A 19,663-nucleotide genomic window follows, 5' to 3' on the forward strand; every position below is an offset into this window, starting at 1 on the left:
CTATTTTCACATTCTCCGTGGGGCATGTAATTTGGCTCTTTGCTGTCGCTGCTCATTCTTTCTTTACATTTGAATGGGAAATCCTTCTAACAACTGACTGAGCTCCCCCCTGCTAGCCTGTAAGAACCTGCTCAGTTTTACTTGTATTAAAACCAGCAAGCTACGCCTATCCTCAGGTGCATTCTGGGACCTCCTGCAAGGTCATTTTAATTGGAGGGGTACCTGCCAGCATGGGGTCAGTCAGGACGTGTAAGAGTCTGTAGTCCCAAGAAACTAGCCTGTCATGGGGCAACAAGAAGCCCCTCCTTTCGGGTTTTTGGGTCTGGTTCTTCTCATGCCTTTTGACTTACTGCAGAAGCACGAGGCTGCGGAGACGGGTCCTTGAAAATGCAGCGTTATCCGATTCACTGACTTCTCCTTCAGTGGAAAGAAATGTCCCCTTTGATTATCCACAATTGCTTACCAACTCGATGTCAGAGTTACTACTGTCACTGTGAATTTTAAGGAGTGACAAGCTTCTGTGTAGAAAATAGAAATCATATCAGTAAGCCAAGGACCCTGTGAGATCTGGGGGCAGCTTGTTACCGCCCATTAACTTCTCCAGAGCTTCAAATTCGCACGATCTGTCCCTCTGTGGATCTACTATGACAAAGATGAAGAGCTGGAAGAATTATTTTTTTTTTAGGGATACATGAAGAGGTGCAAACCGAGCCACTTGCATTGACTGTTGGCCAACCTGAATAAAGGCGTGACAGGGTGATAAATCTTCTGTTTGTCTTTGCAGACTTATTTTAAGTATGTCAGTGAGGAATCTTCCGTGGAATTGCTGTTTCTTTGATTTTGCCCCTTCCCGTTGTGACAACACTGGAAGTGGGATATGCACAGCCCCCCTAAAGGAAGGTCTGGCATAATTCACTTAACTTAAAATTCTATTTTTGAGCTTCTTTTTAAAAAATTACAGGATAAGTACTAAGGAAGAGGCCCGGTTATTTTCCCATAGTTATTCCAGGGTCCTAGGACAATGTGATACTCCAGGTGGGTGTCCATAACTTCTGCCGTATGTACGGTAAGAAAATTGTTTCCTTTACTAGAAATAACCCAGGTAGATGCAGGTCTTTCATAGCTACAAAAATAAATTATTAACCATCAATGTGTTTTATTTTGAGTTTCAGCCACAACACTGTTTTCAGAAAAAAAATGCAAAAAATTATTGTAAACCCCACCTTGAGATGTGTAACTACGTAGAACTAGAAAATCTTCCCTCAGAGAATGATCTTAGAATAAGCAGAATTCCTATTGGCTTACCTGCAGTTTTTATAATGAGGAAGTATGCATCCGGTCTGTTCTGTTTCCCTTATTCATTAGGAAGAACTAACTTAGTTTGGGGATTCCTCTTCTATTCAACTGAATATACTGCATACAGTTGTGGTGTCCCTTTGTAGCAGAAGTTAGAGATGGCCGTATTCTACTGTGAGCTTCACATATAGTGCTTCTAAACAAAGGTAGACCTTACTATCCGTATAATCAAGTCATCCAAAATGATTTTTCTGTCAGCGGTATTTTGAATTATAGCATCACAAAAAGACTCATAATCTCCAAAAATCTACTCATCATGCCATAATTTGATAGGTAGCCAAAACTATTCATTTCCCAGAATTTTAAAGGGCTACATTAAATCCAAATTGTAGTCTAGGAATCGATTCTAAGAATAAACCACAGTTCGGCGCCATCCCAAGGTGCCTTGTTCTCATTACAACTCACCTGAGAAAGTATAAACCACTTGCTAGTACTGCATGGAAAAGTCAACCCTGAAAAGCTTCAGGAGGGACTGAGCTGTTTAGTAGGTAAACAAAACAACACTCTTTCATTGGCTCCTCTCCTGGCTTTCACCAATGAAAACAAGAAGTTGTAGAAGTTCAAGTGAAGTCAGAAAGGCCAAGGTTGGGCAGAAAAGATGGCGTTTCATTAACCCTGAGAGACGACGTTATTGTCAAAGCCACATTCCGTACTCAGGACGGCTCACTGAGCAAATACGGATTTACACCGGCAGAGAACGCATGAGTTACGCGCCTCTCCCCCAGGAAGGACCCTAAAGCCATGTCCGTATCAGGGACACGGTCCCCGTGGGGCCTCTGACTGTGTCCGCGGGTAACCCTCGCCAGAGCAGAGCGACGACACCGTGCCCCATCTCTGCCAGCCTTCCAGTCTCAACGAAACAAGCATGAGCACCGAAACAAAGGCTGCATCCCATGTACTTAGAAATCGGGGCTCATGATTTTATGACAGGAGATTTTTTCCTCTTTGAGTAGGCCTGGATCTATATGTTTTTTCCTCTGAAGCAGAGAGCAATTTTCCCACTTGTTACGCAAAACCACCAAATCACGAAGGCTGCAAAGTACACAGCCTGACACAGACGCCGTGAACGCCGTGTGACGTAAAAGCCGTGTTCTTGGGGGCCTCTGTGTGGCCAGCATCACCGTGGTCAACCAGGCTTGGACAGTGGGGACCCTGGGGGTCTGCCTGTCCTTTGACTGATTCCCTGGTAACACCCCTGAGGGAGAAGGGGCGTTTTAGAGCTAGGCTTTATGGACAGAGCGTCGAACATTCCGAATTAGAGAACGCAGGGCTTAATTTTAAGTGCACTTAGGTTTGTCAGCAGCTTAAACGGGCTAGAATTTGAGTGAAACTAGCAGATTAATCGGCCTCAGAGCAGCACGGGAATCCGCTCACAACTGTACACACATTGGAGCTGTTCTGGCCCCGGGGTCATAGCTGGTTAGAATGAGAGATCGATGCCGCCTCTGTCCGTTAACATTTTAATCGCTGCAATGGAAATATCTCGGCATTATTCTTGTGCTCTGTAATTATTTTGGGACACGACAGCGATGTCTCAGGAGCAAAAGCAGGAGGAGCGAAGGAGGCAAAGTCCAGTGGGAGCCCCTAGCTCTCATCATGTCACAGCTGGCATCTGTTCTGCTGAGGCCGCAGGTACAAACGGAGGAGGAAATGGTGTTGGGCAAAGAGCAGACTTAGATTCGTAGACGGCGAAGACATGCAACATATGGGATCCTCTAAAGAAGCAAACAAAGAAGCAAACAGCCCAACAAACCGAGATGGGATGTCACGGAGTCACGATGAGTACTGACTGTGCCCGTCCATCGCTTCCTTCACAACCTCCGTGTTCTAGCCGGGCAGCAATATCGTAACACAACAACGTCGGCTTACAGTAATTCAGTCCACGCACATTTAAAAATTCCTACATGCAACTGCGGTGAAATTTAAAAGATATTTTCCCAGGTTTACCATGAAAAACCAAAATTAATGTTTTCTGTAATCTCCCCAGTTAATTTTCATTTTGCTTAAGAGGCACGTAAGAGGCACATTTCAATCCGCAGCATCTGTCGTGAGAAGGGATTTGCCAGCCCTATTTCTGTTTGCTGCACTGGAGGAGCCGACAGTTAATTCTGTGTCATAAATTACAGTAACACCTGGATCCCTGTATTTTGCAATTACACATTTGTTTTTTTGTAGTTAACAGGGTTAACAACATTTATCACCCAGAATATTCTACTAATAAAATCAGAAGAGTGTAGCTCATATATTCTAGTGGTTTTTAAACTTTTCCTTAGTGCCGAATCGCTTAAGGAAAATACCCAGAATTCCACTAGCCAAAATAAACCACCGCAGAGTTCTCACAACTGAAAGTGAGCAACAGGTGACGCTCCCCATACCTCTCCAACTAGCGCGTCATTTTCTCATCCCGTTTTATGCCTTCAGTGCTGAACGAAGAGTTAATCTATACAGGCAGCGTGAAAGCAACACTGATGTCTGTTTTCCTCGTTTCACTCACATGGAAACAAAGACACAAAGGAATTCAGCGGCTGAACCAATTTGGTCCTCTACACAATGGAACCAAACCATCGTCTTTCTGCATCATCCTATTGTATCTCTCTCTCTTAGAACTTGGGAAACTTAAGCCTTGAATGTAATAAAAAAAATCTGTGGTTGATTTGGAGTTTTCTTTCACCTCGAAGTTGTTTATTCTGAAGTCTGATATTTCCTTACGTGGTTCATCAATTAAAAGCTGCGTGGACTGGGCTGAGTATTTCCCAGTTCTGTGGCCAGGGATTGATTCACATTGTTTACAAATGCCCCCTTTGAGAGTTCCAACGTGAGCTCTGAATGTTCTAAGTAGTGGGAAGAGAGTACAGTTTACTGAGAACTCAGATGCCATGTTAATAAGCAGACTTCTGTTAGGGAGGAAGGGCATGGCTAATCACAAGAAAATAGACTTTAAAGGTCAGGGGTTTCGTGGGGGGCAACATTGGGCAAGCTGGCGAAGCACAGTGTACAATTCAACGAAAACGTTTCTTTCAGAAGGTCCCCCGGTGTTACTTACGAAGACCTACCACACTCCCCACCTCGCCCCGGTACCACCACGTTATTTTTATTTCTACAGTAAATAAAAGTATGGTCCCCTGACAATAAGTATATTATGTTACAGCGAAATGTGGCCAGGCACAGGGGTCCTTGCATTGATATTTACACTTTTTGCAAACTGGTAGTTGAGAGCTGTTTCCACCTAGACAGGATCAGAATTTTATCTCAGACCATGGGTATTTATTAACACTTTGCAGACTGAGTATAGCCATCTCTATATGAGACTATCTCCTTCATTCGTAAATGTTAAATAAACGTCTCTACAACCACGGTAGTAAACTTACTGTTCAGCTACCAAGTGCGTTGATTTCACTGCAAGGCTTCGAGAATTCCACCCCTTCCCACTTCTTTACACAAAAACATCACTTCCCAAATATTGACGGGAGGAAGAATGACTTTTACCTATTATGATGGGAATCCCTTTGATTGGTTCTGCTGATGCTTTTATATTTTTTCTCTTTTTAACTTTTTTTATTGTTGTTCAAGTACAGTCGACTTACCTGATAGTGCTTGATAAGTTTTATGCAAAATATTCTCACAAAGAATTGTATCACAAAACCTAGTGACAAAACCACAATAAAAGTATTTTCGAGAGCTTTCTTTGTGACAAAATGGTGTTAATTGCTTTATACATTTTATCTTTAATCTTTAAACAGTTTAATCTTTAATATTTCAATGTTTAATCTTTAAACATCTATACATCTTAATCTTTGAAACAGTTTCGAGAGCTCACGACTATGGATAGGCAGGCAGGATTCGAACCCAGGGATACGATACTCCACCACCCACAATCTTTACCTCCACTTTCCATCCCTCCTACACTCCTGCCCGTGTGGGTTCGGCACGCAGGGCCGTGCGGACATCACTGAAACCTGATACCGAGACTGAACAGAACGATGCTCACCTTGGACCAGTCGCCCATCCGCCACACGTAGCATTTCGAGTAATCCTCACAGCCCTCCGCCTCCCTGGGCCTGGTGGAGAGGACGCACTTCTTCCTAGGGTTGGTGCACCTCACGGTCCGGTGACGGACCCCTTTGCCACACTTGACGGAGCACTGGAAGACAGTACCATCAGACAGTACGGGGAAGGTCAGCGATCAGGAGATACGGACAAATGATGAACTTATCTCAAGTGTTGGTTCTTCTCATCTCTCATAAGCCTATCACCCACAGAAAGGCCAGGCAGAAGCATAGGGAATAAGGCAGCGCTCCCTGTCGGAGGCCAGGCGTAGCTTAGGGCGCAGCGCCGGAGGTAAAAGGCCTTCGGAACACAGGACGATGTTACAGGGAGGAATATGGCGCGGGGGCCACTGGTGAAAGACGAACAGAATGCAATGATCAAAATGTAAATACTGCGCATGACTGACCTCAAATTTTTACACAGACTCACGTAAGAAAATTAATTCTGTTATTTTGCCAAGACTTACTCTGTTTTAGCCTTAAGAAATGTTGTGAAAAACAAGAATTTCCTACAGATTGTTGTTTCTCACAAACTGTTCCTACAGCTAAAACAGAGAAAATCTTAGCCAAAATAAAGAGCATCTTTACATAATTATATGTTCCTAGAAATCATCGTTCTAAACGCAAGGCTGCAAGGATTGAAATACGGTTTGGCTCACAGATAGTTTAATCCGCATGATAAACAGCGGGTGCTTAGTGACCCCGGTGACCCGATGGGAAGCACACGGGCACCGATGTCTCAGGAGCAGCCTGCCCCCTCTTACAGCTGCGCTTTCTGTGAGGGGATGTGCATGACGCTTCCTAGGGTTACAAAGGTGCATGTCCCTGACCTGGACACAGGGACCGAAATGGCCCTGGAGGGACCCCAGGAGCGTAGAGGGGAATGAGAGCTATGGCAGACGTGAAGCTCCAGCTTATATTTGTGACTCAGAAGGGTCTAGAGAAAGAGGGCAGGTGAACACTGGCAAGGACACAGCGTAGGAATAAGCAAGCGACTTCCAGCACCCGTGTTCCTGGACCCTTGAGCATGGAACTGACGGTATCTTCAACACACTACATTTTGCACAAGTGAGGAATTATCTCCTCACTTATGGGTTGTGTTTGAACATGGTGAGCTTCAAAGTAGACTACACATAGGATTTGGCATTTTAATATTTATGTTTTTATTCTTTGCAGTTGAAATTAACCCTGATCCACAAAATCTGTTTTTAAATGAACTCAAAATAAGAGAGATGTTTTTTGATTGGCATATTGCATTGAGACATATCATTTTTCAAGCTGGTGCCAAAAATCTGTAGAGGAGAATATTTCTGACTGTTTACTCCTGACTACTTTGCAAAACGTTATGGTTAGGCCGGAGGTGAGGTATTTTCGTTTCTCTGATATTTCTGTGAATCTTCTCTCCAGATTGAATCGATTCACTTTGATGTAAAATCAGATATCGCATTCATCCTCAAAAGTGCACGTCACACATGAAGAAGAATCCATTAAACGGCAAGGGGCAGCTCGGGAAATAAGACAACAGAAAGTCACGCTATTTGCTCGTGCTTTAAGGGGACTGGGCTCCCTGGAAAGTAGTCACCCACGCTATTATCTGAGCTCCTTTATCCTTCCTCATTTCCCAAAGAATGGTTCCTAACTGCAGCCTCGCATTTTCTGTCTGTCCTGTTCGTATCCTATCTAATATTCCGAAATTAAGCACACAGGTGATTTCACTCTGGGTAAGTGTGTGCATTTGCCTTTGCACGCTTGTGTGAGTATGTCAATGTGTGTGTGTGCCTGTGTGCACACTCCCGCATACTCACCTAATGTGCTTCAGGGCAGCCAGGAAATACGATGGCTGGGATTTATTATTATGTAACAATATGCACCATGGTAACAGAAAATAAAGCAGCCGTTTGGCACGGAACACACCTGCACGCCACACGCTACAAGCTAGCAGGTGAGTGGGGCACTGGGTTCAAGTCCCAGCTTTCCCACTTAGGCAGGACGTGAGTAACTAATGCCTCTGAGCTATACGATAAAAGACAAAACTGAATTTCTCGCATCGGTGATTAAACGTAAACAATATACTAACTGTGAACTAGAAACACAACCCCGGATCACAAAGTGATTGTTAAATGATTCTTCTGCTTTCCCTTGTAAATGCTCAGGGTTATATAAGGAGGCAAATGTGCATGTTCACATGTGCCTCCTTAACAGTTTACTTCTGGCACGTAAATGAAAAAGCAGGATTCTAAAATGTGTACAACATATGCTCTTGATTATGTTGCAGTATTTATGAAACAAAGAGTAAATATATCTTTGTTTTTTCCTATTTTTGAAATTATTTATAATGAGTGTATCTTTTACTATCAGCAGAATCACCAGACCACATTGAAAAGCATCAACTGTCGTGCACGGAGATTCCGATCAGGATGCGACGCGAACTTGAAGGAGCCCAGGGTCAGGAAAGGTAAACGACAATGACAGGAAGCGGGGCGTGTGCGTACCTCAGACCACACGCCCGCCTCCCACACGGTCATGCAGTCCTGGCCCTCGCAGCGCTGCGCAGCCGCGGGCTTGGGCCCGGCGCAGTCCCTCTCCCGGGCCCTGGTCAGGGTCCCGTTGCTCAGTTGCTGGGTACACGCCACTTGTCTGCTCTGCATCCCCTTCCCACACGTCCGCGAACACGGGGTCCACTCCGTCATCATCCACCTGCGAGCAAAGCGAGAGGCACGGGACGAATGAACAGAGCGCTAACTGTTTCCAATGAGCTGGGATCTCCCCCACCGACTCCGATCTACCCGGCTCTCCACACTTATCTCAGGGAGGAGCCAAGGCCTGTGCCAGAGAAGTGGCTCATGAAATCTGGTATTTGCCCCATTCCTGCCGATAAAGCCCTCTCTGCACTTCCCATTACTGGGACACCCTTCTGGTGGGGTCTGAGCCCCCCACTGAACCGTTTGCACCAACCTGTGTACGCACGGAGCAGGGCCGGCAGAGGCCGGAGCCGAACTCTCAGTTCCTTACTGGCCGTGCACGGTCTTAAAACAGTGCTTAACAGCTGCGTGGTTTCTACATTCTCTCTGTGAAAGGTTCGCTGGGCCGCCATACGACAGCTACTCAGGACGTGGTATATTCCATCTGCATTGCAGCACACTCGTAAATGGTGGATACTCACTCCTCCATCTCGGCAGCTTCGCCGCCCACGTGTTCAGAGAATAAGCCATATGCTCAGCCTGCCCCCGAAACGCTCTCCACCTGGGGGCATTTGTTTCTGGAACGTCCGCTGCTGAGGTCCTTGGCAGCCAGCTCCAAGGCCCTTCCGCCTAGAAGGGCTTCTGCCATCCAACCCACAGGGACTGTGTCCCCTTGGCCCTCTGTCACCTGGCCTGTGGCACTCACACGATGCTTACAAGTTATTCTCTGGGGAAGTGCAGGGGCTCAAAGGCTACCTACAGAATGGGACTGCCTTTTGCTGATGAGTAAGTGATCTCGTCATGGCGCCTTATTCTTCTTTGCCTCCGTGACGCCTTCCGTACAATAGCTTTGCACATCAAACATTTCTTGAAATGGAATTTACGTTTCTCCCTGTTGTATAGAAACGGCCTCAACTCTTCCAAATGTACTAAGCCCATATATTCTTAACAATGAGACAAAGAGATGTTACATCCTCTAACAGCCTAGTTTTCTCATCTGCACAATGTTTTAATTCTAAGAGATTCTTTGCTTCTGTTTCTGAAAAGAAAAAAACCCCAAAACCCAAAACAACCCACGGTAACATCTGGACTCCAGGATCCCCTCTAGCGAGATTCTTGTCTGCTGTCCTGCTAAGAGTGACGCGGGCTTACCACTCCCTTTGAGACTCCCGGTAGGCTTTTCCTAAAGAAAGTATTGATTAGCCAGTCCCCTCAGTTTCTGCCTCATCTTTCTGCGCAAGGATACCCAGTCTACAAGCACAACAACCAAAATCCTTCTGTGTCCCTTTTTCTCCCCCGCTATGGAATCCAGGACACTTGAAACAAGAGGCACTTCCAATTTTATGGAATCTCATTTTTTAAAATAAAATCCATGTTAGGGATCCTTAGAATAATGATAAAAAGTTGCTTTTTCTACTCCTTGTGAACACTGTTCAAAAAGAGATTGCATAAAAGGTAACGAGAGAGAACATCTCATTTTAGAATCCATCTAATTCCAAGTGATCCCACGTCCTTATCTCTAAGGTTCTTTCTTGCAAAGCTCGTTACCAGGACCTCAGTACATTTTACATTTGGCAAACAGGGCTCCACCAGACCATTCAGTGACACCGTCAATAAATGTGAGTGGAAACCAAAATGTTTCTTACTGGGGTGGGGCAGCAGAAGAGGCAGGAGAAACAACGGTGGTGCGGTATCGGGAAGCCTTGGAACGCTTTCCTGTGAGGACCCCAAAGAGTCGCCCAGGTCCATTCTTCTCACTTTCCCATAGTTTGGTTAACCTTGGCGACATCGCTTTTTGACGGTGCAAATTGTACTGCCTCCGTTCCCAAGAGAAGAAAAATACGGCTTCTAATGAAGAGGCTTCCAGTCTCTAGCCACAAAAATCCCTCACCCAGAAATGGGGCTTTTAAAACTGTTCATTTCACCTGGTCATTATCGAGTCATTTTCCCGCAAAATAGCCACAGTCGGTGAATGAACCACAAATGGTGTGCGTTGTGCCCTCTGCTCCTTCGCTGACCGAGTTAGAAAGTGACAAATACACTCTTGTCCTCCAACCAGCTTGCTCAAGATTCCTGAGAAAGCAGAGGGGGCCTGCACTCCTTCATCCAAACGGGAAAGTTACTCGGTATATAAAACAAATGGTGTTTTGAAATATTTTAATAAATTATTTAATGCAAGATAAATAGCGTTTTGAAAATGGTATTTTTAAATAGCATTTAAATAGAAATGCTATATCTATTAAAAAGAAATAAAGAGAAAGGCAATTCTTAGGAATAATAACAACAAGAAGGACCCAGGTTCTTTAACTGCCGGGACAAAGGCCCAACACTTCCCTCCGAAATCTGTCCAGCACGGAATGCAAACGACCCAGAGAGGACTGTGGGTAACACGTCTGCGGCCACGTCACCCTGATCGCACCCAGTCTTGTCCGATCTCGGAAGTTCAGCAGGGTCGGCCTGGTCAGACTCGGATGGGAGGACTGTAACAACAATTCTTTATGTTGCCTTTGCTGTTGTTACTCTGCCTTATAAAAAAGCTTCATTGGCTTTGCTTTACTGGCGGACCTACTTATGGTTCACCTACTTAATACCTCTTCAGTCTGGCTGAAAAGCATGTTCCCGGCAGGCGCACGGCATTACTGAAAGTACAATAAACGCACGTCTGTCTTGCGCACCCTCTGACATTACACTCCTTCGTCCCGTCCTTAGAGACGTACTTGCTCCTGCAAGAGGTGTGGGGTTGTCAGAGGGTGAATGCTAGGGATAGGAAAGGCCGACAACCAGCTTCTGACGCCTTCCATACACAGCATCTGCAGCAGAGCGAGCTCTGTGGGGGAAGGAAGGAGTCTCGGAATTCTTTTACGGTCTCATTGACACAGTGCGAGCCAGATCTGCAGGGCTTGATAAGCGAGGTTTGCGATGGGCAGAAATCGAGGGAGCTCAGGGAGCAGTGCGGCCTCAGAAAGGGGTAAGGCAGGGGTGGGGATAAGCAAACCAGAACTGAGCAGCAGCCCGCCTGACACTAATTCCCAAAGAGATTATTGACGAGAAGCCTAAACAGAGTTGCTAGGCAACACTGGTCCTCCACCCTTACCCCTGCACACACTTCCTCAATGCGGTGGAGGGTCACGAAGATTATATGCGTTAAGAATCCTACAAAGCTAAAATTCTCTACATATCCATGTTGTAGGATGTGTAAATTCACCAACTGCACTGCAGAAATTATGGTGAGAGGGACCAGTTCTCTGTTTGATTCCCTACAAACTCACAACTACACGCTGACTCTCTGAGCCTCAACGGTTCTCTGTCAGGACAGAATAAAAGTCCCTGTCTTCCCATTCTAGAGGAACCTCCCACTCTTTTTGTCAGACTTTTGACCCTGGGGCTTCGTCCCACTCAGGCCCCACGTCGTTTTATATGAAAGTGCGTGGACTTTCAGGAGACGGCTCCCGATAGCCTGGCTGCTGCCTGCTCCCAAATCACACTAAGGTCCACTCACCCATCCCTGCCAGCTACTAAGGCATCGCTTCTTTCTACGCCACTTCCCGCTGCTCGGGAGTTCCTTGCCCGTTTTCTTGCCTAAGCTCCTTGGGGGAGTCACAAGGGACCAAAGCGACCAAGGATCCAGTAACTAAGACCCGGGGCAGGAATCTGGTGATCAGAGATCAGAGTCGGGCAGCTGGGGAACTCTGGGAGAGGAAGTGAGGGTCCAGCTGGGGACCGGTGCCGTGACCGAGCAGGGGACTAGGTCCTGGCCAGCCCTGCTTTGGTTTACATCGCCCCAGGCAGGTTCCGACACACCATTATGAGGAATTCAGGAATGAATAGCTGCATTCAACCCGATAACCAGATTTTTGAAGCGGTGACCAGTAGCTGACCCCGCAATTGTAATGACTTTTCCTCACTGCAGTTAGCGGTTGTTTGCACCCTGCAGAGAGCTCGAAGTCAGGGTAAAATAAATCCTGGCCTCGAAGCTCCGGTCGGCTGTCTTTCGCGACCTTGCATACTGGAAACCTTACATTTTGGTGCAGATCCCTTGAACTGCTTTTAAGAATATGTGATTCTGGTAATATTCCGTGTTTTAAAGGCCAGCGGTGTAATGGGCACACGGTGCCTGGGCAAGCGGCGGGACCGGGCTACCTGGTCTGGCACGGCTGCTCGTTGCACTTGCGAATCTGTGGCTCTGGCTTCGTTAAGTGTCTGCACTTCTTGTTGTCCACGATGCTGATATTTTTGTTCATGATTTTCGTGCAAGACACCGTTGTCTTCCTTTCTCCTGAAAAGAGCAAAGAAGCAGATAAGGAAATGTTACTACAGACTTTTATCGAATGGATCTGGGAGGTGTTCCCAGGCTTGTTGTAGTTTTCGGAGCTATTTTAAACAAATTGTAGGTTAGATCAATGAAGATGAGATTATTTACATAAGAAAACGCATCTCTAGGCTTAAGGAAGATGAATGGTAGTTTTTCTCCTCGTTAGAAATTAAATGGCAAGTTTTATGGTATGAAGGGATTGTAAGATGACAAGATATTTGTATTATTAAATCTTTATTAAAGATTTGTAATGGGTATGCCATCTTTAGCACCGAGTGGTGGAAAGGTGTATTTGTATAACACCTATGTGCCTTTATGAAAGCACATAAACACGCCTGTGTAAGGCATGTAAGGATGTACTCCCCCTTTTCCCGTGTTGTATACCATCAGCGCTCTGCGCTAGGTCACGGAGTGTGGCTCGGACCTTTTATTCTAATCACCTCTGATAAAGACCCCACGAATTCTAGACATCCTCACCCCCTAATGATTGTCATGCTCTCTAAGAGTGGCCATGGGGCCCTTGCCATCGTTCTCCAGACTTCAGAAAACTGGCTTTTGTACTCTCTGGCGTGGGGAAGCCGACAATAGGAGGTAAAACCGTGATTTGTGCCTCTGCCGGAAGCTCACCTACTGGGCGATGCCTTTACTTCACCTTATATCCAAAAAGTCCACCTAAGCTGTGCTCATTCTGTTTCTCTACAAAAGTCCAAATATCTCTATAGGATTTAGGATTCTCACTTGTTCTTGACATTATAAAGGAATGAAATCAGCCAACAATTTTAAAGCCAGATGGATCACGAAGGATTAAGAAAAAAATCTCGAGTCCCCTGAGTCACACTCTTCAAAGGCCCAACAGTTAGGTTCTCGTGACGGCCTCGCAGGAGCAATCAGGGGGCTTGGAGTGTTGGCGCTGGTCATGCCGAACAGGACAGCCGGGACTGGTGGCAGACAGGCCACTCTGTCACTCAGTTAACAGGGAGGGAAGGCTGGCATCAGGGAAGGGGAAAAAGGGAGTGAAGAGAGAGAGGGAGATTTTAATACTTTTTGAGTATCCTTTATGCGGACTTAAATGGGGGATGGGAAGAGATAACGGAGTGGCCAAGAACAAGGCAGAATTGGTAGAGTAGGTCCTGGATCTTCCCTCGATTTCCCTCTCAACAGCACTGAGCAGAGCCCGTGACAACCCGTAGTGCACAAACACGACTACACCAGCACGCACACTCGCGGGGTAACTAACAGTGTGTCTGTGGTGAGGGCACACCATGGATCCGAGACCACAGGTCTTCAGTTCATCTTCCGGCATGGGCAGTCCACTAGACTTAGTCTCATAGGTGTTCAGAACCCACCAGCGTCACGTAATCTCCAAACAGACTGCTCTAGAAGCAAAAACGACTTCTTATGCTCATTTTTCCCCCCAGAGAAAACTGGCCCCACAAGGTAGGAGTTATCTAAAGGTAAGAATGTGGGAGCCATTTCTCGTCAAGTTCTCCAAATTTCCAACGCTCCAGTGTCTCTCTAGGGCCTGACGCACACATCGCACAGATATCGTGCCCACTTGGTCCAGTGCTCCCCTACAGAAGCATCGTTTCCACATTCCAATGATGCCAAGCTAAAAGCAGGATTAAAAATATTATATTTATGAAAGATTTCTGCTGGCTTCCAAGTCTAATTTAAAGCCTTCATAGTCATAAGACACTCCTTGGCAGCACAGACGTCGTTGCCCAAACCCATTAGAATAACGGCTTTTTGTCAACTACAACATAAAAAGATAACCACCCCCCACCCCCACCCCCGGTCAAGAAGGCTTTTGCTGAGCATACCTGTACCCACGGAATAAATAACTCAGGGCTGATTATACTGCATTTTCTTCCTTTCCTCAGAAAATATTGTATCTAACCTTAGTTATGCCAGCCCAGAGCTAGCCTACTGAGCTAGTGGAAAAAATCTTTCAAGTATCAGTGTGGGTATATCATAAGGGATGAAGCTATCAGCAACATTTCAGGGAGCGCCTCAGCGGGGCTCAAAGAAAGCTCGAACGCGTGTGAGTATGAATTGGGACATTTCCACAATGGAGCAAGGAAGCTCACAGCACCAAGTTTTTGGCACATAGGAGAACCTTAGTTCTAATTTTAAAAAATTTTTATTGAACAAAAACAATAGAATCAGGGAAAAAAATGTATCGCTGAGCTACAGACACTTCATGCCTATAAAAATACAACTAAGATCATAAAGCCATATGGAAATGTTATTGTTTGATTTTTTTTCTTTTATATATTTTTCTGTCCCAGCCAACACAGGAAGTTTCCACCCTAGCATTTAATAGCAGTATTTGTAATGCATCCAGCCTGCGGAAGGAACCTAGGGACGCACAGAAAGCGAAGTAACTGGCCTTCTGCCTGCGCCCTGAGCAGCTGCCGGCTCGCTCCGCAGCAAGCACTTCACCTCCGGGTCATTCCCGTTACGCCAGCGTTGGGGAAATCGGTGTCGATGTTTGGAACAGAGTTACGCATAAAATAAAATAAGCATTCTGCATTTGTTTCGTTACCAAGTATGGGCAAAATCAGAACGTGTAAGGTAATTTTTACGTAGCGACTCTTAGTTTTCTGAGGCCATTTGACAAACACCGGACAGATTCTACATTGTGTCCCTTCTTCCCCCGGCTCGGAGGTAAGCTAGTTCCTTTTCCTGTGCTCTGTATTTAACCTCTGCAATGGGTGTTCTTAATAAAACTATATTCTCCCCAGGCACATCATCTTTCTGGAGCTTGCATCATAAACACAAAACCACGCCCTCAGGAGTGAGTTCATCATGAGTCCGATGCTCACAACGGAAGCTCTCTCCGTGTCACTGGCAAAGGCAAAAGGACTCACCGACATGGACAACAGGGTGGTGATTGCTGGGGGAGGGGCACATAAGGGGGCTGAGTGGTAATGGAAAGATACAATGAAGATTAAATCAAAAATAAAATAAAATTGTGGAACTTTATAAGATGGAGACTCTTTATATGCATATATGTATGTGTATATATTCATTTGGCCTCCTAAATTTCTTTTCTGTTTTCTTTTTAGATTTTATTTATTTATTTTTAGGGAGGGGAAGAGAGGGAGAAAGAGGGAGAGAAACATCGATGTGTGGTTGTCTCTCTCATGGCCTCCACTGGGGACCTGGACCACACACCAGGCATGTGTCCTCACTGGGAATCAAACTGGCGACCCTTTGGTTCGCAGCCCGTGCTGAATCTACTGAGCTACACCAGCCAGGGCCTAAATTTCCTTTAAAATTTTGTTTATTTATGTATTTATGTATTTATTTCTGACCTAACAATGGGCAGCAAGTGAGCCAGAAGTAAACACACTTTAATGAGGGACAAAGCCCTTCCCTCTGAGTACGTCTTAGGGATACATAAACTGCTGGTTATTTTCTAAGCATACATTTTAAAGTTGAACAACTGCCAAGATCACGTCAGGTCATTTACTTCCCAGCCTTTTTTTTTTTTTTTTACATTTCTATAAAATATTTTTTTCTCAGGGTTCAGGCTTAATAGTAAAATGACTATTTTGTTTTTTTAATGAAAAAGTTTTTATTTTTATAGTGCATCACACCCAATATATAATCCAAACTGATTTTGTCATTTCCATGCCCAAATATTTAAATGAGATCTCATAACCTTCAAGTTCATGTGACCTGACTGCTAGCATGGCACTAAGGGACCTTCATGAACTTCCTTCTTTCAACTTTGCGGTCAGATCATTTCTCCTCGCTAGATGCTCCTATTTTGCGTCCTAGTAAGAAATATTCCAGAAATATTCATTGGGTGAGAAATGTTCTCACCCAATCCCAGTGCCTTTGCACCTGTGCACACTCCTGGAGGGCTTTTTGCGTCTCCGCCTCTCACTCGGTGTAGCGATGGTGCTTTCATCTGACCCCCGCCACGTGGGTGGTGAATCCTCTAGAAGCAGAAGGCACCCATCTTTGGACCACTCGGCAACAGTGAGTGCACTGTCCGTGTTGGAAAAGGCATCAGGGAGTGACGGGTAAGCACATAATTCAAGCCCGAAGTGTTTTCTGTACAAAGACATTCACCCTAAAATGGTGAAAATCATCAGCAAAGGAATGACAAATTATGGGGAACAGTTATCCATACCAAATCCAGTTAAGGGGTTATCATTTAGGTATTAAAATTCAAGTTTATAAAGAGTTTATGTTAACATAAAAATGGTCCTACTAATTTAAGAAAGCAGGACACAAAATTGTATTAATTTTATTGAAATAAAATAATGCCAAGAGAAAATATATCTTGGCTTCTTTTTTGGCCTAGTGACGTTTATTCTGCGACACGCACAGTGCCTCTAAAGCAGAAGAACAAAGTGCACCTTTGAAAACGTACAGGCGTTTGTATTCTGAGATGCTTCCTGAACTTGGACCCAAAGCTTGGATGCTCCTTCGAATCTGGCCGGGACGCGCAACGCTGCCTCTAGGATGTCACGGCACACGGCCAACAGCACGCCGAGTTGTTAGCTAGTAGGATTTGGACCAGTGTGAAGCATGTGGAATGTTGGCTCATGTTTTCCCCCTTTAAATTGTATCTATTTAGGCTTCCTAAAAGCCTGTTTAACTCTTGATTTATTTCAAAAGAGGTTATTGAATGCTGGGGTTCTCCTTCCAGGTTTCATTTCATTAATTTACCCACTGGACACAAGACACCCTGGCGTGGTGCAGTAACTGTAGGCGGCGTGTGACATGCAGACTCCACACCCAGCGCTCGGGTATCAGTAACGATGCACCTCGAGCGCCTTAGAGGACCCAGGTCACGTCAACAGGTCTTCTGTTTCAGAGAGAACTTTATCTGATCCACACCTTGCGGTGCCAAAATAAACTTAAAACACTCCTTCCAAGATTTTAAAGATATTTTAGAACACTAACGCATAGTAAACATTTATTTCACAAGTACATTTTAAGCTGTTTGAAAGTCAAAGGACTGATTTCAATGGCCAATACTAAAATCCCAAATAATACATCCATTCAAATTTTCCTAGAATTACCACGTGAAGTTGGAAAGATGGTTATGAAACGTGTGTGTGTTCTAGACTGTTGGAAGCATTTCCTCGAGACCATCAGCATCCACCAGATACATCTAAAATAACACCCCTCCTAAGAGAAGGGATTGTATATCTTAGGCTTTCCAGATCTTATTAGAACGGATTCTAACAAGCATAATAAATTAACTTTATGAGATTAACATCTCAAAACATAGTTGAAAATGCTGATGTAAACTTTGATGATGATGTAGAATAAAAAATTTAGCTACCTGACACGAAGGTATCTTTTTAAAAATTTCTTTTTCCCCCACTTACTGCTGGCAATCTAATGCCTTACAATAGAATTCAGAAAATACCTTATGTCAAACGATGATATTTTATACCGCCTTGTGATACTTTATTTGCTTAATATTTTTCTGTGAAGTAGAATAGTGCTATTTTTTCTCTTTTCTGTTGGAGATAAATTTTGCAGGAATCTGTTTCCAATATTCTGTGCTTTGAACTTACTCTCATTTAATTCATGAATATGCTGAAAGATTACAAAGCTTTTTCTGGCTATAAAGTCGACAGTGTGAAGTCAGAAATGATGAGATTCCTGCAATCCTGTCCATCCACTTTATTTATGAACTGCAAAGGGAAATAATTGCCAAAAGCCCAGAGATATTTTGGCACGGAAATGACTATGTGCCCTATTAACATGGTCGAGGATATTCGAAAGCCGTTGACTGAACACAGCGGAACAGATTGGAGAGCGAAGGTCCAGCCGAGCACGGACTGCATCGCGGCTGCGTATAATTAGGACTGCTTTACGAAAGAAGCCATTTGAAATCAAAATAAGAACATATCTAAGTTCTTTTTAAATGTTCACTTTATTCTTAATTAGGTTTATTGGGGTGACATGGGTGAATAAGACTCTGTAAGTTTCAAATGCACAGCTCTGCAATACAGCTTCTGTACATTGCCTTGTGTTTGCCACCCCCCCAGTCAAATCTGCGTTCTTCCCCCTCTTTGACCCCCCTGACCCTCTTCAACTCCCCCCTTTCCCTCCAGTAACCACCACACTGTTCTCTGCGTCTATGAGATTCTGTTTGTTTGTGCTGTTTTTTACCTGCTGCGTTGTTTTGAGGCTATCCCGCATGAATGAAATCATATGGTTCTCATCCCTTTCTGTCTGACTTTAACAGAATAAAAGGAGACATTGCTTTGAATCCAAAGGAAATCTATCTAATCTCTAAGGAACATGCCCTGTTGTGTGGAAACCACGTTTAGCTTCTAAGCTGCTCTTGAAGAAAGTATGTGTTGAAGGGGAAGGAGCCTGGACCTCAAGAACCCTGGCTCTCATCCCGGCTCCTCCCCAGGTGGGAAGTCCCTCACCCTGTCTCCCCTTCAATCTTCTCATGCTCATAACTTAGAAGTTACGCTTAAAAATATCGGAAAGCACTCCTGACTCTGAAGCAAAAAGAACTTAGAGTAAACCTCTATTTCTGAAGGTTTGGAAATTGGCAAAATAGGTTCCAAGTTGTAATTAACGTTCTTTTTAGAAAAAAATGTAACCCTGATAATTTGCTTGAACCGGAGACTGACACGCTCGGGAAGGTTTTCTTCTGACGCAGCTTTCCTTAGACACAATTACAAAAGAAAGGAAAAAAATCAAGAATAACAAAGTGACTGGGCAAACAGTTCCCTGCCTGGAGTTTCCAACGTAAACAGAGGTCGGGACTGTCCTTCAAGGCTCTGACACAAACCACCGCCTTTCATCACTCCCCTCCCTGCCCGCAGCCTGCCCTCGGATGGTGGATGGCGGATGGCGCTGCTCGCTCTTACCCAAGTTACAGAGCACGGAAAATTCTAAGCGTATAGACTTGCATTTCAAATATGCTCGTTGTTCTACTTGCATTTTTGTTTTTTATTTGGCAAGAGGATGTGAAGCGGAACCCTGTGAGTGGCATGGGCCCTGGCAGCAGTGAAGAGAGGGGGGAGCAGGGAGCAGGCCTTCGGGTGGACATGGGGGTGTCAGCAGGAGGGGCAGGAGGTCAGAGGGTCCCAAGTCACATGGCAAATCAAGGCCCTGGGAGACACGTGGACGAAGGCAATTGTATTGTGGCAAGTGGGACTGATCATCTTTTCTAAATTGCAAGACCGATTTGAAATCCCTTTGTTGTAATGACTCTGTGTCCTTGGGGGCGAAGTGTGTTCTGGGACATCACCTCCTTCCCGGACCCAAACGTG

General features: G+C 45.0%; 1 protein-coding gene across 1 annotated transcript in view; it reads right to left on the reverse strand.

The window, feature by feature from the left end:
* ADAMTS19 (ADAM metallopeptidase with thrombospondin type 1 motif 19) overlaps nt 1-19,663 on the reverse strand; it is a 217,927-nt gene that overhangs the window by 14,837 nt on the left and 183,427 nt on the right. Inside the window, exons 19-21 of the mRNA XM_053912338.1 lie at nt 12,224-12,359; nt 7,895-8,099; nt 5,345-5,497 (exon numbers count right to left, since the gene is read on the reverse strand). Coding sequence (XP_053768313.1) covers nt 5,345-5,497; nt 7,895-8,099; nt 12,224-12,359 — 494 coding nt within the window. The remainder of the gene's footprint in view (nt 1-5,344; nt 5,498-7,894; nt 8,100-12,223; nt 12,360-19,663) is intronic.

Source organism: Desmodus rotundus, chromosome 10 (genome assembly GCF_022682495.2).
Source record: "Desmodus rotundus isolate HL8 chromosome 10, HLdesRot8A.1, whole genome shotgun sequence".
NCBI classification, from domain to species: domain Eukaryota; kingdom Metazoa; phylum Chordata; class Mammalia; order Chiroptera; family Phyllostomidae; genus Desmodus; species Desmodus rotundus.